The 20,021-nt window shown below is 44.4% G+C and overlaps 1 protein-coding gene across 1 annotated transcript in view; it reads right to left on the reverse strand.

Moving 5' to 3' along the window:
• LOC117141917 (unconventional myosin-VIIa) overlaps nucleotides 1-20,021 on the reverse strand; it is a 606,161-nt gene that overhangs the window by 76,874 nt on the left and 509,266 nt on the right. Inside the window, exon 13 of the mRNA XM_033305646.1 lies at nucleotides 13,952-14,542. Within this exon, the coding sequence (XP_033161537.1) occupies nucleotides 13,952-14,542 (591 nt within the window). The remainder of the gene's footprint in view (nucleotides 1-13,951; nucleotides 14,543-20,021) is intronic.

A 20,021-nucleotide genomic window follows, 5' to 3' on the forward strand; every position in this document is an offset into this window, starting at 1 on the left:
GCTATTTTCTGCGTTATCAACGTGTCGATCGTCTATTACTTCACTTCACAACCTTGGGAGATATTCCGTTTTTCCTATTCTTTATTTCTGTAACCCATAGAGGCCCCTCCTCAATCTCACTCACATTCGAAATCAGTCTTAAGTTGAAAGTTATACAGTAAAGTTCAATAAGTCTTAAACCGATATTCAATAAAACCAAAAACAAATTTATTCAGTGTTTCATTTATTTCGGAGTTGATCCTATTTTAAATACGGATTATTTGTTCGACTTGGAAAATAAAAACTATTTAACTTTCAGCGTTGATCTTAGTTTAAATACGGATCATTTGTTCGGCTCAATTAAAAAACTATTTAACTATATATATATGTCGCATTACGAATGTATTTTGACCACTGTACGTGTCTGTCATATTATTAGCATGGTTTGACCACTGTGCTTGCCAGACGCAGCTGCGCAATGAGCTTGGTATATTGTGAGGACATTCTTAGAATTTGACTACAACGTAGAATATGACTGGCGCCAAAGTACCGTTACGAGTGAGGCGACAGCGTTGTCGCGCTGTCGCCAAGTGTAGTCCAGCTAGCGTGTGTAAAGGATAGATCGATGCGTAGAAAATACGATCAGTTGCATACAGACAGTCGCGCACGCCGGTTGGAATTCGCTTCACTCGAAAGGTTTATTTGCTAATATGGAAGATCAGGAGCAAGAAAATGCCAACGCTGCGACATCAGAAGTGGGATCTGCTTTGCCTACAAATATCACCGATGCATACCTGGCAGCTTTACAAGTGCAAAACAACAACCTATTGGAGATCATCAAAAATATGCAGACACCAAAGGCATCGGCAACTGATGAAAAGGGAAAACATATAACTCTCCCAAAGTTTCATCCTGAGGGAGCTGGTGCAGATGCCTCCGCTTGGTGTACAACAGTGGATCTTATTTTTGCTGATAAAATGCCCGAAGGTAGCAGCCTGATGATAACTTTAAGTAAGGCGCTAGAGGGAAGTGCATCACAATGGCTGTCCCAAATATGCTTTGCTGGCATCACATGGCCACAATTTAAAGAACTCTTCGTTCAACGCTTCGTTGGCATCGAAACGTCTGCAGCCACACTGATGAAAATTTTGAGCGGGCGACCAAAGTCTGGGGAAAGTTACACCGAATATGGAAGCCGAATCGTCACCTTACTTATGTCCAAATTTAAATCTATTGATCTGGAGGAAATTGCGGTTTCACTTACTCTGGCTCACATGGCACAAATTGATAACAAATTGTCGCGCTGGGTTTTTACAAACAATATTAAAACTCGAAATGACATGCAACAACAACTACAAGCGCACACTTTTAAAAAACGGAACCTTGATGACGACGCATCTACAACAGACCAGGAGCGTAAAAAGTTTAAGTATCTCTCTCAAGTGGAATGCAATTATTGCGGAAAGACTGGACATAAATATGCTGAATGTCGTGCTCGGCAGAGGTCACAAAATCAAAGTCACAACGGAAGTTCAACGCAGGGATCAACAGTCAAATGTTTCAAATGCAACGAGCTTGGGCACTTCGCATCCGCCTGTCAAAAAGGACGATCACGAGGAAACGACCAAGTAACCGAGAAACGTGTTAACATCTGTACTGTAGCTCCACCATCAGGAATATTGTGAAGTTCAACCGGTGAGTCCGTTCCATACTTTTTTGATTCCTTATTGAAAGAGGGATTAGCGGATGTGTAAAGACGGACGTAAAGATTTGTAATTTTAATTTTATAAATAAATCAGATTCAATATAAGAAATAAGATTCAATGTAGGCGACCATGTCTTGCTCAAGAGTGAAGAGTGGCATCAAACAAAGCTAAACCCAAGGTTTGGGGCCATATGTAATGGTGGAAAAGCTTGATGTTGACCGATATGTGTTGAGATCTTTGACAAGCAAGAGAACGTATAGTAGGCCCACGAGTAGTTATGGTCGATGCCTGTTGAGGTAGACGCAGACCAATGCGGGAGATCGCCGACTGAGGCACTCGTAGAGACTAATGTGAGAGATCGCCGACTGAGGCACTCGTAGAGACCACTGCGAGAGATCGCCGACTGAGGCACTCGTAGAGACCATAGACTCTGAGTTAATTATTCACAAGGCTACAGCTATGAGGGTCCGGAGAGACCATGACGCATGAGGATGCGTGAGATCGTTGCAAGGAGTGCAGCAAGAGCCTGACAGTGTGACATAATAGAGACAAAAGAGAGAGAATGGTAAGGTAAAGAATGAAAAAAAGAAAGAAGTGTGGCAAGAGATACGATTACTGTTTGATCAAAAGAAATGAAGTCATAAAATGTAAATTGCAAAAAAAAAGAAAAAAAGCTTGAGCAAGGCAAGGGATGCCGATATGTTATTTGATAAAAATGTTTCGGATATTGATGAAATAATGAAGTGAAGTTGAGGAATATAAGGAAAGCAACGAGAGGGCGATACTGACGCAAGTTGTACTGGGTATGGAGCGATCCTGTTACATAAAATTAATTAGATTTAACACCGAGGGTGCATGGTGCGCGTTTTTACAGGCATTTGATTTCGAAATAGAGTATAGAAAAGGTGAGCGAATGGCGCATGTGGATTTTCTCTCTCAAAATCCAGTGCTTCAACAACAGAAAGGTATGAATAAGATTTCAGAGTTACGAATCAATTTGACCGAGGTATCTGATAACTAGTTGGTTTCAGAAGAACAGCGAGATACTGAGATACAAGATATAATTGTAAAGTTAAAGAATAATGAGTTACGTTATTATGCATCTTGGATGAGGTAGACATAGAAAATTTGAGAAAGGAGGCTAAAAAGAACATGAAAGCTCAAGCAGAATATGATAAAGATGAGTTATGTAAAGACAGGGGCAGCACAATAGGAGTTGGGTCTGTTGCCCAATAGAGAAACTGAAGACCGCACCATAGCAGAAGAGACTTGTTATGGCGGGGGTCGTTTGTGTAAAAGGAACTACACAAAATATAAGTTCAGTTTGTGTAAAAGGAACTACACAAAATATAAGTTCAGTTTGTGTAAAAGGAACTACACAAAATATAAGTTCAGTTTGTGTAAAAGGAACTACACAAAATATAAGTTCAGTTTGTGTAAAAGGAACTACACAAAATATAAGTTCAGTTTGTGTAAAAGGAACTACACAAAATATAAGTTCAGTTTGTGTAAAAGGAACTACACAAAATATAAGTTCAGTTTGTGTAAAAGGAACTACACAAAATATAAGTTCAGTTTGTGTAAAAGGAACTACACAAAATATAAGTTCAGTTTGTGTAAAAGGAACTACACAAAATATAAGTTAATTATGTGTAAAAGGAACTACACTAAAGATAGGTTTATTATGTGTAAAAGGAACTACACAAAAGATAAGTTAATTATTTGTAGAAGGAACTACAAAATATGTTTGATTTGAAAGATTAAGAGAAAAATGTGTTAAAGGAATTACACGAGTGGTATGATTTGTTAAATTTGAGTTGTGTTACGAAAATTTAAGTAATTTAGTCATGTTATGATAAGACTAAAGTTGAAACTAATTTGAATCAGAAAAGGATTGAATGGAAATAATTCTTTGAAATATCCAGGGAGTCTTTGAATCCTGAAGTGTTATCACTTATGTGGTAGATTTAAGACAACACACGAGGACGTGTATTATGTCAGGAAGGCCGTGTCGCATTACGAATGTATTTTGACCACTGTACGTGTCTGTCATATTATTAGCATGGTTTGACCACTGTGCTTGCCAGACGCAGCTGCGCAATGAGCTTGGTATATTGTGAGGACATTCTTAGAATTTGACTACAACGTAGAATATGACTGGCGCCAAAGTACCGTTACGAGTGAGGCGACAGCGTTGTCGCGCTGTCGCCAAGTGTAGTCCAGCTAGCGTGTGTAAAGGATAGATCGATGCGTAGAAAATACGATCAGTTGCATACAGACAGTCGCGCACGCCGGTTGGAATTCGCTTCACTCGAAAGGTTTATTTGCTAATATGGAAGATCAGGAGCAAGAAAATGCCAACGCTGCGACATATATATATTATACATTTCGTCTATATTTTGTATATTATAAGATCTCATATTATTTACGAAAATACATCCTTATATTTTAATATTTTTATGTAAAAATATTTTTTTATCAAAACTTTCAACATTTTTACACTATCAAATTTGTATATATTCCAAAAATTAATATATACATACACTGACCATCATTTGATCTTTTATGTGAGATTTCAGAAAACTGTTTAGACTAGAGTTTTGGAATTTTTTTCATTCAGAAGTTGGATAATACTAAAAATGAAAAGTATAATGGGATGCACTTTGTTTTTTAGAGGCTTTTATTTAAATTAAAAAGAAAAACAATCCATAAACGGGTAAATCAAAATTGGGTCATAATTTAAGTTTGTCCGATTCATTTCCGATATTTTTAAAGAAAATTAATAAAGAGTTCATCCTCCTTTGTTTTCAAGGACTTCACACATTCGGAGTTGATTCGTCTGGGAATTTAATTTTTTTTATAGGTCCAAAGTAATCGTAGACCAAGCGAGTTTGATTCCGGTGATCAATTCCTCTTTAGTGGCATTGTTGGGTCATGCAGCCGCCAAAACTGTGCAGTAGACTAAGCTCATATTCTTTAATATTATAAGCCAAATTAGGCAGTGGTAGCAGTTGCGATGCCTATAGTGCAAACCGCTGCTCTCGCACGCATTTATCTGTACGGCGCTCATTCCTTGTTTGTTGTTGTTAGCTACCAACGTTTAGCTTGGGCGCTGCATTTCGGCTGCCTGCCCCGCCAATTGCCAATTCGTCGTGTTTCGGAAAAGACTTAGCTTAGGCCCTAGCTGCCTTAAACAATTCGCAAAATAAACAGTGTCGTAATATAAACAAATTTTATTCGGTTGTCTTTATTTTTCGCAACAGCTATTGAAAAAGCTCAATAGCTAAACATTTGGTGACCCCGACGTAATAGTGTTAGTTTGCATGCTTTAATTAATGCACTATCCCGTTTATAAATAAATATAAATACATTAAATCGCAATCGGTTGGACAAGTGAGTGGAGATTTCGGTGATAGTGGCTGTGTTTAAGCGAGCTAGCATTGCATATATACATACATTGCTACATATATCGTTACGTGCATTGACCCCGCTTGCATTTTCGGCATTTGTTTTGTGCTCATCTTCCCGCTGAACCGAATTAAAGGCGATTTGTTGCTATGCCCGCTGAAGGTGAAAAAAACAGGGTGACCTTTTTAAAGCGCAAAGCCAATGCGCTGTTCAGCAGGTTGCAGAGGCTACAAACGTCGCTGTCTAATGAGACGCTAAGCGGATACGACGAACCCACTCTTACGGTGAGGCTGGAGCAGATTGATGAGCTGCAAAGTGCCTTCAATGTTCTGCATACAGAACTGGAGGAATTGGACTTCGACGAAATTGGCAGTGAAATGAGCGAGTCTTTCGATGAATTCATCGTTGAATTCAAGGCTAGTGTGCGCGCGGAAATAGCCAAACGCAATGTGCATTTCGCGCCGCACTCAACGCTTGCGGAAGGTTTTGTGCCCCACCAGTTTAGTGGTCCTCAAACGCAGCCGCGGCCGAGGCCGATGCCGTTGCCGCCTGTGCAGCTGCCAACGTTTGGCGGAGGCTACGCAAACTGGGCTGATTTTTACTCCGTGTTCACGAGTATAATCGACAGCCATCCGGACCTCTCCAACATTGAGAAATTTCAACATCTGCGGTCATGTTTGAGGGATTCAGCGCTGGAAACTATCCGATCATTGGAGATTTCAAACAGCAATTACGAAGCGGCTTTAGAGTTGCTTCAAAAAAGGTTTGATAATCGGTTCAGGTGGGCAGAAATCGTTCGACGCTAGTTGCTACCACCCAAAATTCTCTTGGTTGCATGCTTTGTCATAGTGCAGAGCATGCCATATATTATTGCCAGCAATTTAGAGACTTAGCGCCAGTAGATCGTCTGCGCGAGGCAAAGAGACTAGCACTATGCCTAAATTGCCTAAAGGCAGGTCATCAGCTACGGCAATGCAGCTCGAGCCGCTGCCGCACCTGTGGAATCAGGCATCATACGCTGCTCCATCTAGATGGTCGGCCTTCCTCGCAGCCACGTGTTCTGGTGTCTTCAAGCTCCCACACTGAGCCTTCTGCCCCGCTTTCGAATTCTTCTACTCTAATTGCCCAGGATCTCGGTAGTGACCTTGTGCTGCTAGCCACTGCAACCGTTCTAGTGCAGAATCGATCGGGACTGTTCGTTCCCTGCAGGGCCTTGTTAGATTCTGGCTCTCAACTGCACTTGGTCACCTCTCGGTTTGCAAATCAACTGCAACTTAAGAGGTCGAGGTCGTCCGGCTCCGTCGCTGGAATCGGGGATTCCAATTTCGCGACTGATGGATTCTCGGTAGGAATTGCGATTCGGTCTGTCACTTCGGACTTCTCAACGAGCATAACAGCAGTTATCGCTCCCAATATCACGGATCGCCAGCCAAGTTCTAATGTGGACATTGGGGACTGGAAGATTCCAGAAAACCTGCAGCTCGCCGATCCGGAATTTCATAAAGCTCAGTGTGTTGACATGTTAATAGGAGCTAGCCTGTTTTATGAGCTGCTGTGCGTAGGTCAGATAAAGTTGTTGGACTGCCGCTGCTTCAAAAAACTCGTCTGGGCTGGGTTGTGTCTGGAGGCTGCGCGCGCCCTTGCTTTAGCGCCTTAGTAGCTTCACGCGTTCCTTCTTCAGCCAGCAAGGAAAACATATTTGTGGCAAATAGGGTTGCTGCCATTCAGGAGCTGACAGATGTCACGGCTTGGCGTTATGTTCCAACAGCGTTAAATCCGGCTGACATCTTATCCAGAGGATCCCTGCCGTCTGAGATTAGCGAATCGCCACTCTGGTCGCATGGACCTATCTACGGACCTATCTTACGGAGCCTGAAAGAGATTGGCCAACAGCTGTTTGTCCTGACAAACCGGTGCTTGAGCTTCGTCGAAGTGTGTTCATCGTAAAGTCGCCGTACGTGGATGTAATTGCTAGCTCCAAATTTGCAAATTCTTACTCCTCACTGCAACGTCGCACACATTCAAGAGGGTACTCATATGATGCTGCGGTTGGTGCAGCGCGCGCATTTATGGGAGGACCTGCAGTCCCTAAAAACGCTGGGAAGAGTTTCCTCGTCTAGTCCCATATCATCGCTCTCGCCGTTCCTGGATCAATTTGGACTTCTTAGAGTAGGCGGTCGCCTCCGGAATTCGTCATTGGACTTTGATGGCCGCCACCCGAAAATCCTTCCAAGGTCCCATCCAGTGACTCTAGCAATTATCTCGCATTACCATGAAAGCAATCTTCATGCCGGACCTCGAGCTCTTCTGGGTGCAATTCGATCCCAATATTGGCCTATTGGGGGGAGGAAGACGGTTACCAAGGCCATGAACAGGTGCATCAGATGTTTTCGGATTAAGCCGCGGCTGATAGAGCACATAATGGCGGACCTTCCCAAGGAGCGTTTGGAAGGATCTCACGCTTTTGAGGTGGCTGGTATAGACTTCTGTGGACCCTTCTTTCACAAGTCGGATAGTCGCAACAAGCCCGCGGTTAAATGCGTCTACGTCTGCGTATTTATATGCTTTGCAACCAAGGCAGTGCACCTGGAGCTGATCAAGGATCTCTCGACAGTTCCCATTTCAGAGAACCCTGCCGATCTGGATGTCCTCACTCCGGCGCATTTTCTCAATGGTGGTCCGCCTTCGTCGTTTGACGAGCCAGATATAACGGGCCTAAACTATAATAGGCTTGAATCTTGGCAGCGCTTTCTTCAGCAAATATTTTGGTCGCGATGGAAGGAAGAGTACTTGACGTTGCTCCAGCAGCGTTCCAAGTGGCGCACCCCAAAGCCTGGCGTAGCCGTGGACAACGTCGTTCTTGTTAAGGACGAGAATCTACCCCCAATGAGATGGCCTTTGGCGAGAGTCATGCAGTTGATTCCTGGCAGAGACGGCGTCGCTCGAGTTGCAGAATTGAGGACCGCGTCTGGAGTAATAAGGCGGGCAGTGAACAAGCTGTGTCTGCTTCCCCTTGAGAACTCTGTTGGAAGCCAAGCTTCCAATGGGGGGAGGATGTTGGGTCATGCAGCCGCCAAAACTGTGCAGTAGACTAAGCTCATATTCTTTAATATTATAAGCCAAATTAGGCAGTGGTAGCAGTTGCGATGCCCATAGTGCAAACCGCTGCTCTCGCACGCATTTATCTGTACGGCGCTCATTCCTTGTTTGTTGTTGTTAGCTACCTACGTTTAGCTTGGGCGCTGCATTTCGGCTGCCTGCCCCGCCAATTGCAAATTCGTCGTGTTTCGGAAAAGACTTAGCTTAGGCCCTAGCTGCCTTAAACAATTCGCAAAATAAACAGTGTCTTAATATAAACAAACTTTATTCGGTTGTCTTTATTTTTCGCAACAGCTATTGTTCACCACCCCCGAATACCTATCTAGCCAATTATCCCCACACGTTTTCTATTATATTACGGTCTGTGGAGAATGGTGGCAATTCCAGAATATTTACATTTTAGCATTTAATCCATGTTTTTACCGAACGTCCCGTGTGGATTGCGGCATTTTCGTGCCTAAAATGTCATTCTAGATTTCAATAAACGTTTTTAAAGTGAGGCAATGACGATTTTAATACACAATTATAATCCCTATCGTTCATTTTTGGAGTTAAAAACTGTTAGAAACACCTCCAACCAGACTGTGTAAGTGATCCAAAATGTGTTCCCCTTTACGCAAATCCTGATAGTAATGACTATAGCCGTCTGGTTAATCCAGATTTAATTTCTTCTCGTCCGAAACTACGTCATAATGACACTCCTTAGACCAGGTCATATGAGCTCGAGCAAAATTGAGGCGTGCTTTTTCTCGCAACTTATTAAGAAGTGTTTTATCAGTGTTTCGCTGGTCTGGAGCTCCTTGACGGAGAGCGTCTGCCTAAGAGGCAGAAGGTGGAAAAGATCAGGCCACTGACTGCTCCCTTCGATGGCCTAAGTACCTCAAGGGCTGCAAAGACAACTGAGGTACGCAAGCCATCATATGCGGCCGTAACTGTGGCCATTAAAGTTGAGGTCGTACCAGAGGGGTACCGCAAAGTCGTCCTCAGCAGTGAGAACCTCTCACAGCTCGAGGACGCACTACTGGAAGAGATAGTCCTCTCCGGTTGGAATTCCCCAATTAAGTTTGGAGGAATCCTCTTCAGGGTGGGTCACCTGATAGTGGACTGCCGCAACGCAACCACTGCTGAGTGGCTGCAATTAGCAGTCCCCAGCCTCAGTAAGTGGAGCGGTGTCAACCTGGAGGTAAAGATGTGCGACGACTTGCCATCGTCACACAACATCACCATCTTCTGCCCCAGGACAGGAGACAAAACAACAAAGTGGATCATGGAAATGATAAAGAAACAGAATGACTTGGACACTGAGAACTCGCGTCTCATATCAAGGAAGAATGAGGGTGGTGGCTCACTTCTCAGCCTTGGCATTGATGACAACTCATGCGCCAAAATTATCTCTGGTGACCACAAGCTGAGCTTCAGTCTTGGAGACATCTCAGTTTGTGGTTTAAAGAAGGCCAAAGCGATCAAATCCGGCACGAGACAAGTCGAGACTCCTCGAAATCCACCAGTCTCCGCGGAGAAGGAGTGTGAGGAGTCTTAAAACTCGCCACAAATCTCGTGTAGGGGAGTGGCCCAGCAACAGCCGCGATGCAAGGATGCCAGGGCAAAGCGGAGAGACAGTGAATTAACGGTACCCCGTTTGGTCTTGGACTCGAGCGGGCCAAGGGCACAGAGGTCGAACGGTAACGGTGCGGATGTCGGACAGGCACAAAGAAGATGCACCGTGAACTAACGGTACCGCTCTGGACCTTGGACTCGAGTTGACGAAGGGCACAGAGGTCCACCGGTAACGGTGCGTGCACAAAGACGACGCACCGTGAACTAACGGTACAACTGTTGGACTCGGGTACAAGAGCGGGCCGTGCGCAAAAGGGGAAATAACGGGACCCCAGCGGCCTATGAAGGGACGGCGCAAGTGCAGCTCGTGGCAGTCAGTCTCAACACGCGAGGAGTACCTACGCGAGGATAGTCGAGGAGAGTACCGGCGCGAGTCGCGCGGTCAGCGCGCAGTCGGAACGGGGTCTGAAGGCGGGGGAGAAGAGACAGTTAATGAGACAGTGAGATCGCGTGCGGAGGGAGGCCGAGCGTCGGAGTGTTAACGGAAGGATCTCGGAAGTGTGAACGCGCAGTCAAGCTAGAAGGAAGGGAAAAGTGCAAGCATCGGACGGCAAGAAGCCCGAAGGACTCAGAAGGACGTATCACCACAAGCAAGTGGAGATCCTGGGAGTGGAGGAGAAGGATCTGACGCGTCGTAAGGATCATTGGAGTCAGTGGCCAGCAAAGGTAGTCCCAGAATGAGCGTTGCCTCGCCCAAGGACGATACATCCTGCACCATAACATCATAAATCCGTTCCGGCCGGCAGAAGGACCTTCAGAAGGAAAGGCCAGAACCCGAGTGTACATAAGGGTCAGTGGAGTCAGTGGTTGGTACAGGTGGTCCCAGGACGAGCGTTGCCTCGCCCCAGGACGATACACCCTACCCCATAACATCCTAAACCCAGACCGACCGGCGGGTGGTCTTACAGAGGAGACGACTGCGACGTAGCGGGTTCGAGAAGGACAGTGAAGTCAGTGGTCGGTACAGGTGGTCCCAGGAAGAGCGTTCCCTCGCCCCAGGACGATACACCGTTCCCCATAATATCCTAGTCCCGGCCGGGCCGACTCGACGTCCACGTCAAGGAGCACGCAGTACCACGGTGGCAAGGCGTTGCAAGAGAAGCGCCGCAGGAGTAGTGAGATCTCCAAAGATATAATATAAGAAACAGCAGAATAAACGGCTATATTAAGAACCTATTGCTTTTCCTTAGTCGGGCAATCACACATATCATAAATTTGGTGGGACGAACGCACAAACTCTCTGAGCTAGCCGCTGCAATCAGTAGCGAGCGAAATAAAGAAAATCAGTTCGTTACAGGAGAATCCCAATAAACTCTCCGAATCCAGCGAGGATCTGGCGGATGATGAGGATCTTGATGCGACCATCATCGAGATGGGGGATCAGACCCCGATATCCTCTCAGGTTCTAGGCATGGAACTAGACCTGCTGAGTAAGGAAGAAGCGATACCGGCGGATGGTGATCTGGGTATCTCCAGATAAGCAACGCCGACGATGGAGCCGATCATCTAATGGTCGGAAGTACAGGGATAGCTCAGGTGAACATCCATCGCGCCAAGGCGGCCTCGGCTGTGCTGGCAAGGATGTTCACCAAACAACATCTTGGGCTAGCCCTGGTACAGGAACCCTGGTATAAGAATTTCTCACGCGGGACTGTGTACTGATCGTGGTAGAAGATGTGGAAGCAGCCAAGAAGACTGTGGTGGCATCGGCTTTGCCGGTGACGAGGCTTTCCCACCGCCCGAAATCACTGGAAAGAAAGACATCACTGATGCGAAGTCGTTCAGACCGATCAGCTTGACATCGTTTTTGCTAAAAACGTTGGTAAAGCTAGTGGATGTCAGCATTAGAAGCACTCTGCTTGTAGAGCATCCGCTCCAACGTACGCAGCATGCCTACAGGGCAGGCAGATCAACTGATACTGCCCTATATCACCTGAAAAGCCTTATTGAGGATTCACTTACTCATAAGGAAGTGGCGTTATATGCCTTCTTAGACATACAGGGTGCATTCGACAATACCTCCCACGAGGCGGTCAACGCATCCCTGGCAAGAAGAGGACTAGATGCAACAACCAGTAGTTGGATCAAATCACTACTGGCATCTAGGTGACCCATGGCCACTACAGGAGGACAGTCGTCCACAGTATCTACCACAAGGGGTTGCCCCCAAGGGGGTGTCCTCTCGTCTCTCTTGTGAAGCTTGCTGGTAGACGAGTTGCTGGACAGACTGACCCGCAGAAGTATACTTTGCCAGGGCTATGCTGACGATATTGTCATTATAGCCAGAGGCAAGTATCTTGGAATAACCCTCGACTCCAAACTTAGCTTCAAAACTCATGTCGATAACACAATTGATAAGTGCACCAGAGCACTTTTCACGTGTAGGAAAATTGCTGGAAAGTCGTGGGGAACCTCACCACGCAGCCCTAGAAGTACTAATGGAGGTAACGCCGCTTCATATCGTCATTGAAATGAAACGGAAAGCCACCCTAATAAGAATTGAGGGAGCAGGAAATGACTGCAACCTTACAAGAAAGGATGCTGAAAGCCTAAAAACGGATATCCCTTTGCTGATGCAACCAAGGGATGAGATGCCAGCTGAGCACAGGTTCGCTCAGAACTTCAGCACTCATCTCAGTAATAAAAACAATTGGACAAACCTGGGGAGAGTACACCCTATGAAACCACAAACAATTCCCTCACCGACGAGGAAAGTGGGCTGGGGTATGTAGGCCCCAGGTTAAAATACCACGAATCAACGGGCAGATACACCAGCATTTTTCAAGCTGAGGTCTGTGCTATTGGACGCTGTACTGAGTTTAATCTATCTATCTATAACTATCGTGGCAAGGACATTGCTATACTGTCTGATATTCAAGCAGCCATATACGCGCTCAGCAAAGCTAAGATAACATCTAAGCTAGTAAATGAAGTGAGGACAGCCCTAGACAAACTGGGAGCTGTCAACAAACTCACAATAAGGTGGGTCCCATGACACAACAACATCCCGGGAAGTGAGCTAGCGGACAACCTAGCCTGGAAAGGGGCAGAGAACCCTCTAATTGGGCCCGAACCATTCTGTGGTGTTGGTCACCACAGAGTACTGGGCTTACTTAAGTCAATAGAGGAAGAAAAACGTCTATCCTGGTAACACCTACCAGGTTAGGCAGTCCAAGATTCTCCTTCGTGAATATAACCACAAAAGATTCAAGACCTTATTGACACACGGGAAAAACACCGTGCGCATTTTAACTGGCCTTTTTACGGGGCACTGCCGACTTCGCAGTCATTTGCATAAGATTGGCATTGCAGACAGTGAACTCTGTCGCTTCTGTTGCATGGAGGAGAAGAGCTCTGCACATATTATATGTGACTGCACGGCGCTTTCCATGAGGAGGAACAAACTCCTGGGCATGTATGTAGTCCCACGGGAAACAATTGCAGCCCTGAACCCTAATAAAATTCTGGTATTTATACAGTGCATTGGACTTCAGGGAGATCTTTGAGTCATGAAGGTGTAGTACAAAAAATCAGACTGGGTCGCAGTACACATAGAAACCCACTTAATAATAATAATAATCAGTGTTTCGTGTTTTTAATGTTTAGATTTCTTACTCACCCTTTGAGGCATAGATTTGCTCGGACTTTCACGACTTTTTTTCAAATTTAGGCGGAAGAGTCGTGTAAATTGGGAGACCGACTTAATTAAAACTACCAAACCTCGCATGACTTAACTCGAGCTCGAAGTTGCCTTAAGCGGCTACTTCATTACTGTAGATCCCGAAGAAAAGGGCAGACTAAGAAGCTACGTTACCCATACACATTAGCAACTTCGTGACTTACTTTACCGCAGTCAATGGGTCAATGAAAAGCTACATTTTTGGCGGTAAATTACAACGGCGAAAGGAGTATGCCCAGAAACATTTGGTCTAAAAATCCTTTAACATTTGGACTAGTTCACTTAAAAAATACTAATTTCCATTTCGATCGTCGACAATTAATAATCCAAATAATAATAATCATAATATAAACATACATTTAATGAAAACAAATTCTCATTGAATTGTTCAATACTGAAACCATAATGTGATTGTGATATAGGAAGAATTTTGCAATATTAAATATGGTTAAAAGATACTTACCCGAAACATGCTGCACGACAATACAACATTCTCAGGATCATACATGTGTATATGCGACGTTGGAATTTTGTCTGACTTAGAAAACATTGTCATCTCGTGTTTTGCCGTTATATCAGAACATTTTCCCATTTGTGTAGTGTTACAATCACTTGAAAGGTCATGAGTATTAAAATAGTTTTCCGCGAATTCCAAAATATTGTAAAATGAATCATCGATGTGAATATCTTTGTGAATATCAATTAATGTTAGTTCGTGAATTTTTTTTTCCACTCTTTGTTTTCGTCTATTCTCACGTTCATCAATTTGATATTTTACAAAAACAGAAGAAGAAGAAGGCTTTTTACTGTTATCCTTAATGCTTTTGTAATCAAGTAACATATACTTTTCTTTTTTTATTTCTTTTTTTGTTGTTAGCTTGTATAAGTTTATTGCCTCATATATTGGCTCAGAATTTAAATTCGCGCTTATAGATACCGGTGGTGGTGGGGGCGGTACAGTTGGTTCTGGAAGCGTCCGGACGTACTTAGTTGTAAAAATTTTTCCCGTTTCTTGGCTATCAAAACTGTCTTCGGTGTGTATACACAATTCTATCTAAAAAGCAAAGAAGTTATAATTATACATTAGGGTTATATATCATTCAAGTTAATCCATTGAGCATTTATACCCGTTACTCTACGAGAAACGGGGTATACGAGATTCGTTGAAAAGTATTAACAGGCAGAAGAAAGCGTTTAGGACCATATAAAGTATGTATATTCTTGATCAGGATCGATAGCAGAGTCGATCTTGCCCTGGCCGTCTGTCTCTCCATCTGTCTGAATGAACGCCTCGATCTCAGGAACTAGAAAGTTGTGATTAAGCATGCGGCTTCCAGAGACTTCAGCGCAGCTCAAATTTGTTTCCACGCCCTGTCCACGCCCACAAACCACATTTCTACTGATATGCCAATAACACTTTGACCACTCCCCTCCTTACACCCACTTTTGAACACATTTTAAAAACATATTAAAATGATGAAATCTCGCGTTCGCATTTCCACTGGCTGCGTTACGGGTATCTACTAGTCGGGGAACTCGACTATAGCATTTCCTCTTGTTATGTTTAAAATTAAAGTGTATTATGTTATTAACTGAGTAATTCTCTCTAGGAAAGCCATGCGTCGGAGGTTCTATGTCGTGTAAAAGGGAAGTAGACTTGTAGGAATCACCAATTATGTTAACTGGGCTTTCGTTGTCATGGTAGGGATGCCGTCGACAGTATAACAGCTGCTGTCGTAAATAGTTGCAAGGTCAACAGGCCGTTCAGGCTTGAAATGCCAAAGAACTGGACCGCCATCGTAAGCCGCTTTCTTCGGTACATTACTGGCGGGGTGGATTCCACGCTGTCATGCGAAAGGGGGCAGATTGGTTGGCAGGAATCTTGTGTGGATGCTGGTGCTGCGGATCCTGATGGGGCTGTGGGTGTTGACGCGGGGAGGCTCCTGCTGCATTGCCTGCAGAAGCAATCATGCCGCTGAGTGGCGCCTGGCCAACCCATACGCTGTGAAGGTGGCTGTGGCATGGCATAAGGTGGCTTAACCACCGGGTCAAACTTGTGACAATCGATTGCAATCCACGATTGCAATCGTGGAGATGTAACGAAGCGGTGGGAGGCTTTGTTCGACGCTAAAGACAAAAAAGCATTAGCAAGTATAATGCTATGTATTAAGACATCCCAAATTAACCATATAAAAAACTGTGAGACGGCTGTAGAGGCATGGCAAAGGCTTAGTGAAATCCACACTCCCTCAGGACCGGCACGACGTATATGTTTGCTAAAGCAGTTGTTGCAGATGAGAATGTCTGAAACAGAAGTTGTATCAAGTCATGTGAACAATTTTTGTGCGGTTGTCGAATAATTAAAAGAAATCCAATTGGTGATCCAAGAAGAGATCATTAGTATTCTCCTGTTATCCAGTTTGTCGGAATCGTTTGAAAGTTTCGTAGTTGCAATAGAAACGCGCGATGAGTTGCCCACAATGAAAATGTTAAAAATAAAATTACAAGAGGAAGGGCAAAGGCGTATGGCAAATGAAGAACATTCAGCAAAAAGCAAACAAAGTGGATTTGGAATTCGGTCTGCGAAACAAAAACCGAAAAGTGACATTAAGAAGAGTGTGCAAGTAAATATTCAGCAACTGCTTAAGGGGAAAAGAACAGCAAATTGTTGGAACTGTGGTCGCAGCGGCCACAAAGCTGTAAACTGTATGCAAAGGTAAGGAAAACATAGAGAGAGCAAAAACTTAAATACCGAGAAATCATTCTCTGTGCTCTGTTCACCTGTACAGCTTGGCGAATTGCCAAAAAATATGTGGTGCCTTGATTCAGGAGCAACGGCTCTATTGTGCCACCGCACAGATATCGATTTTTAAAAACTTCAGAGAGCATAAAGAGCGCATTCTTTTGGCTAGCAATAAGTATATTATGGCTGACGGTCGTGGTACAGTGAAAATAACCTGGCGCAACTCATCATTTGTAAAGAATTTACAATGCAACTTTATGTCGGTGTCGAAGGCAATTGAAAACGGACGGCAATTGTGTCGTTCGAAAACAGGCGCGAAATTTAAAAAATGATAAGAATAAAGTTATTTATAAGATTGCTGAACTGCAAAGTGATTTGTTTCTGTTCCAAAATGAAAGAAAAGTTGAAAGTGCATGTTTCGTTGAACAAAAAAATTTAATGAGAAAGTGGCACCAGAGGTCATTTAAACTTTGCGAGCTTGAACAAAATGATCAAACAAGAAATGGTACTCGGACTAAAGAAAAAATATTTAAGTGGCGCAAAAGAAAGTGACTGTTTGAGTTGCGCAAAAAGCAAAATATGTGTGAAGAGTTTCCCAAAAGCCAGTGGAAATTGCACAAATGAAGTACTGGAGCTAGTGCATAGTGACATCTGTGGTCCAATGCAAGCGACGTCTGTTGGAGGTGCATGCTATGTTGTCACCTTCGTAGATGACAAATCGAGATACATGTTTGTGTATTTCATAAAGACGAGAGATGAAATACTGGCCAAATTCAAGGAGTAAAGCATTTGCCGAAAACCAAAGCGGCAAGAAGTTGAAAGCATTAAGGAGCGACAACGGGCGTGAGTATTTGAGTAAAGCGTTTCAATCTATCTTGACAGAAAACGGCATAAAGAGACAATTGACGGTACCGCACACCCCACAATAAAACGGTGTAGCCGAGCGCGCTAACCGAACCCTGGTCGAGATGGCAAGGACTATGATGATTCACGCAGGCGTCGGCGACTCACTATGGGCTGAAGCTATCAATACTGCTGCTTATCTACGCAATGGAGTTGAGACTTCAGCATTATCTGATGTAACACCGTTCGAGTCTTGGACTGGAAGAAAGCCATATGTGTCGTGCTGAACAAATCCACTAAGAAGAAGTTTACTGCGATGGGCGAAGAAAATATTTTGGTTGGACACTCTGATGCTTCTAAGGGATCTTCTTCTTCTTCTGTTCAATCCCACCAGGAAGAATGTCTGTGTTGCTCGTGACGTAATTGTATTTGAAGACGACCAGGATGATGGTATGACAGCAGGGCAAACAGTACCTTCTCCCGATATTCAACTTGTGGAGATGCAGCCTGGAAGGTGCTTCTGTGTTGCTGAGGGTAAGAAACAAGATGATGTTTTCCAGGTGTCAGATTTCCCCCCGGCTCAGCTGCTCCTGGCCACTTACGCCGATGACACTGCTATGCTGGCGTCTCATCCTTCACTGCTAACTGCCTCCAACGCAGTCCAGGAATGGCTGCACGCAATCGAAAAATGGACTGCCAAATGGAATGTGGCCATTAACTCCTCAAAGTCAGCCTGTGTAACTTTTTCCCTGCGACCCGGAACCTGCACAGATCTGACCTTCAATGGAAGCCCTATCACCAATGCTAGATCGCACTGCTACCTAGGAGTTCATCTAGATCGGAGACTGACCTGGGGGGCCCACATCACGTCGGTCAAATCTAAGTCACTGGCGAAGCTAAAAAAGCTCGACTGGCTCTTCCACTCCAGCAAACTTCAAATGAGCTCTAAGGCTCTTTTAATCAAAGCCATTCTCGCTCCAACGTGGAGTTATGCCATCCAGGTGTGGGGAACTGCCGCCAAATCCCAGCTTAATAGGCTCCGTGTGGTCCAGTCGAGAGCTGCACGTCACGCATCTGGGCTCCCCTGGTACGTGACGAACATAGTCATCGAAACAGATCTGAAAATTACCCTTCTTGGGGATCAGATTAATTTCCACAGCAGCCGTTATGCCGACAGGCTTATGGCCCACCCGAACCGACTAGCAACTATCTTAGCTGATCCCATCTCCCTCCGAAGACTGAAGAGGGTACACCCCAGCGATCTCCTTACCCGGAGGATAACATAACATATTACATTTTCTTTTGTACTTTATAATTAAGATACCACTTGGTCTCATTTATCTTTATCACACATTAGGTTAAGTTCAGAGGAATTACTGAACGATTCCTTTTGAAACCATAATAAATAGAATTAGATGCAAAAAAAAAAAGGTGTCAGATAAACACTATGACGACGTTGCGTCTGTCGAGCAACACGATTCATAGGGAGAAGCGTCATGCACTGAAGTCAATGAAGCCACCGAAGTCAGAGGACCTGGACGGCCAAAGAAGATTTACACTGGTAAGCCTGGAAGACCGCGAAAACAATACGACATGGTCAATGGCAAGCGTCAAGGAGGCTTTAACCATAAGAAACTCTGAGGAATGGAGAACCTCAATGCAGAAGGAGTTGGAGAGCCTACGTGTAAATAAAACCTGGTCATTGGTGGATTTGCCGGCAGGTTAGAAGGCCATTGGGTCAAAATGCGTCTTTGCAGTGAAGCGTAACAAGATGGGCAAGGTCGAGCGCTTTAAGTCTCGACTTGTCGCAAAAGGGTGCGCTCAGCGATACGGCGTTAACTTCACGGATACGTTCTCACCAGTAGCACGCTACTCATCAATCAAACTACTAATTGCTTTGGTGGTGAAAAACGAACTCTACAAGCACCAAATGCACGTCTCGTCTGAATATTTGAATGGTGATCTTCACGAAACGGAATATATGAGGCAGCCAGAAGGCACCAAAGATGGTGCTGAGGCTACACAAATGTATCTGTAACTACAGAATGACGTTCATGCCCCAGCGAGCCATGTGTTTACACCTGTAATTCTAGCAAAAGTAAGAACCTTGTTGTAGTGTACGTGATCAAGGTGAGCAAGGAGGAACTTTGAGATATTATAGCATTAATTTCAAAAGAATTCAATGTCGTAGACGGGGGCGAGCTAAGACATTTCCTGGGTATCGAAATTGAACGTGACGGAGAAACTGGTGGCTTCAGGATTGGACACAAGCAGTATATTGAGAGCCTTCTCAATGATTACTCAATGCAGGATTGTAAGCCGAATCTCATCCTACTAGAAGCAGACTTTGAAGTGAAATGTGACAAGTCCGATTGTCAGAAGGTGAATCCAGTCAGCTATCAATCGCTGATTGGCTCATTAATGTATCTGGCAATCACAACTCGACCTGATATTATGCATTCGGGTATTAAACTATCACAACGGAACGCTGACCCACATAAATAGCACCAAGCCGGTGCAAAGCGAGTTCTGCGATACTTGAGGGGCACAGCTGATTTGCAGTTACACTACGAGTGTAACTGGTGTGCTTATACATTGCTATGTTGACGCGGATTGGGCTGGTGACACCACGGACCGAAAATCCTTTACTGGATGGGTATGTATTGCTGCAGGAGCTTCATTTACGTGGGACTCAAAGAAACAATCAGTGGTTTCTCTAAGCAGCACAGAGTCAGAGTATGTGGCACTTTCCATGGCAGCGAAGGAAATGGCGTATGTTCAGAAATTGGCCAACGAAATGGATTTTGGTGAAACCCAGGCAACTAAGGTGTACAGCGACAACCAGAGTGCCCAGTGCTTGGTAAAAAATGACACTTTCCATGCACGTAGTAAGCATATAGACAAAAAATATCATTATATAAGGGAACTGTATAAGAACAATATAATA

The sequence above is a fragment of the Drosophila mauritiana genome, chromosome 3L (genome assembly GCF_004382145.1).
Source record: "Drosophila mauritiana strain mau12 chromosome 3L, ASM438214v1, whole genome shotgun sequence".
In the NCBI taxonomy this organism is placed as follows: Eukaryota; Metazoa; Arthropoda; class Insecta; order Diptera; family Drosophilidae; genus Drosophila; species Drosophila mauritiana.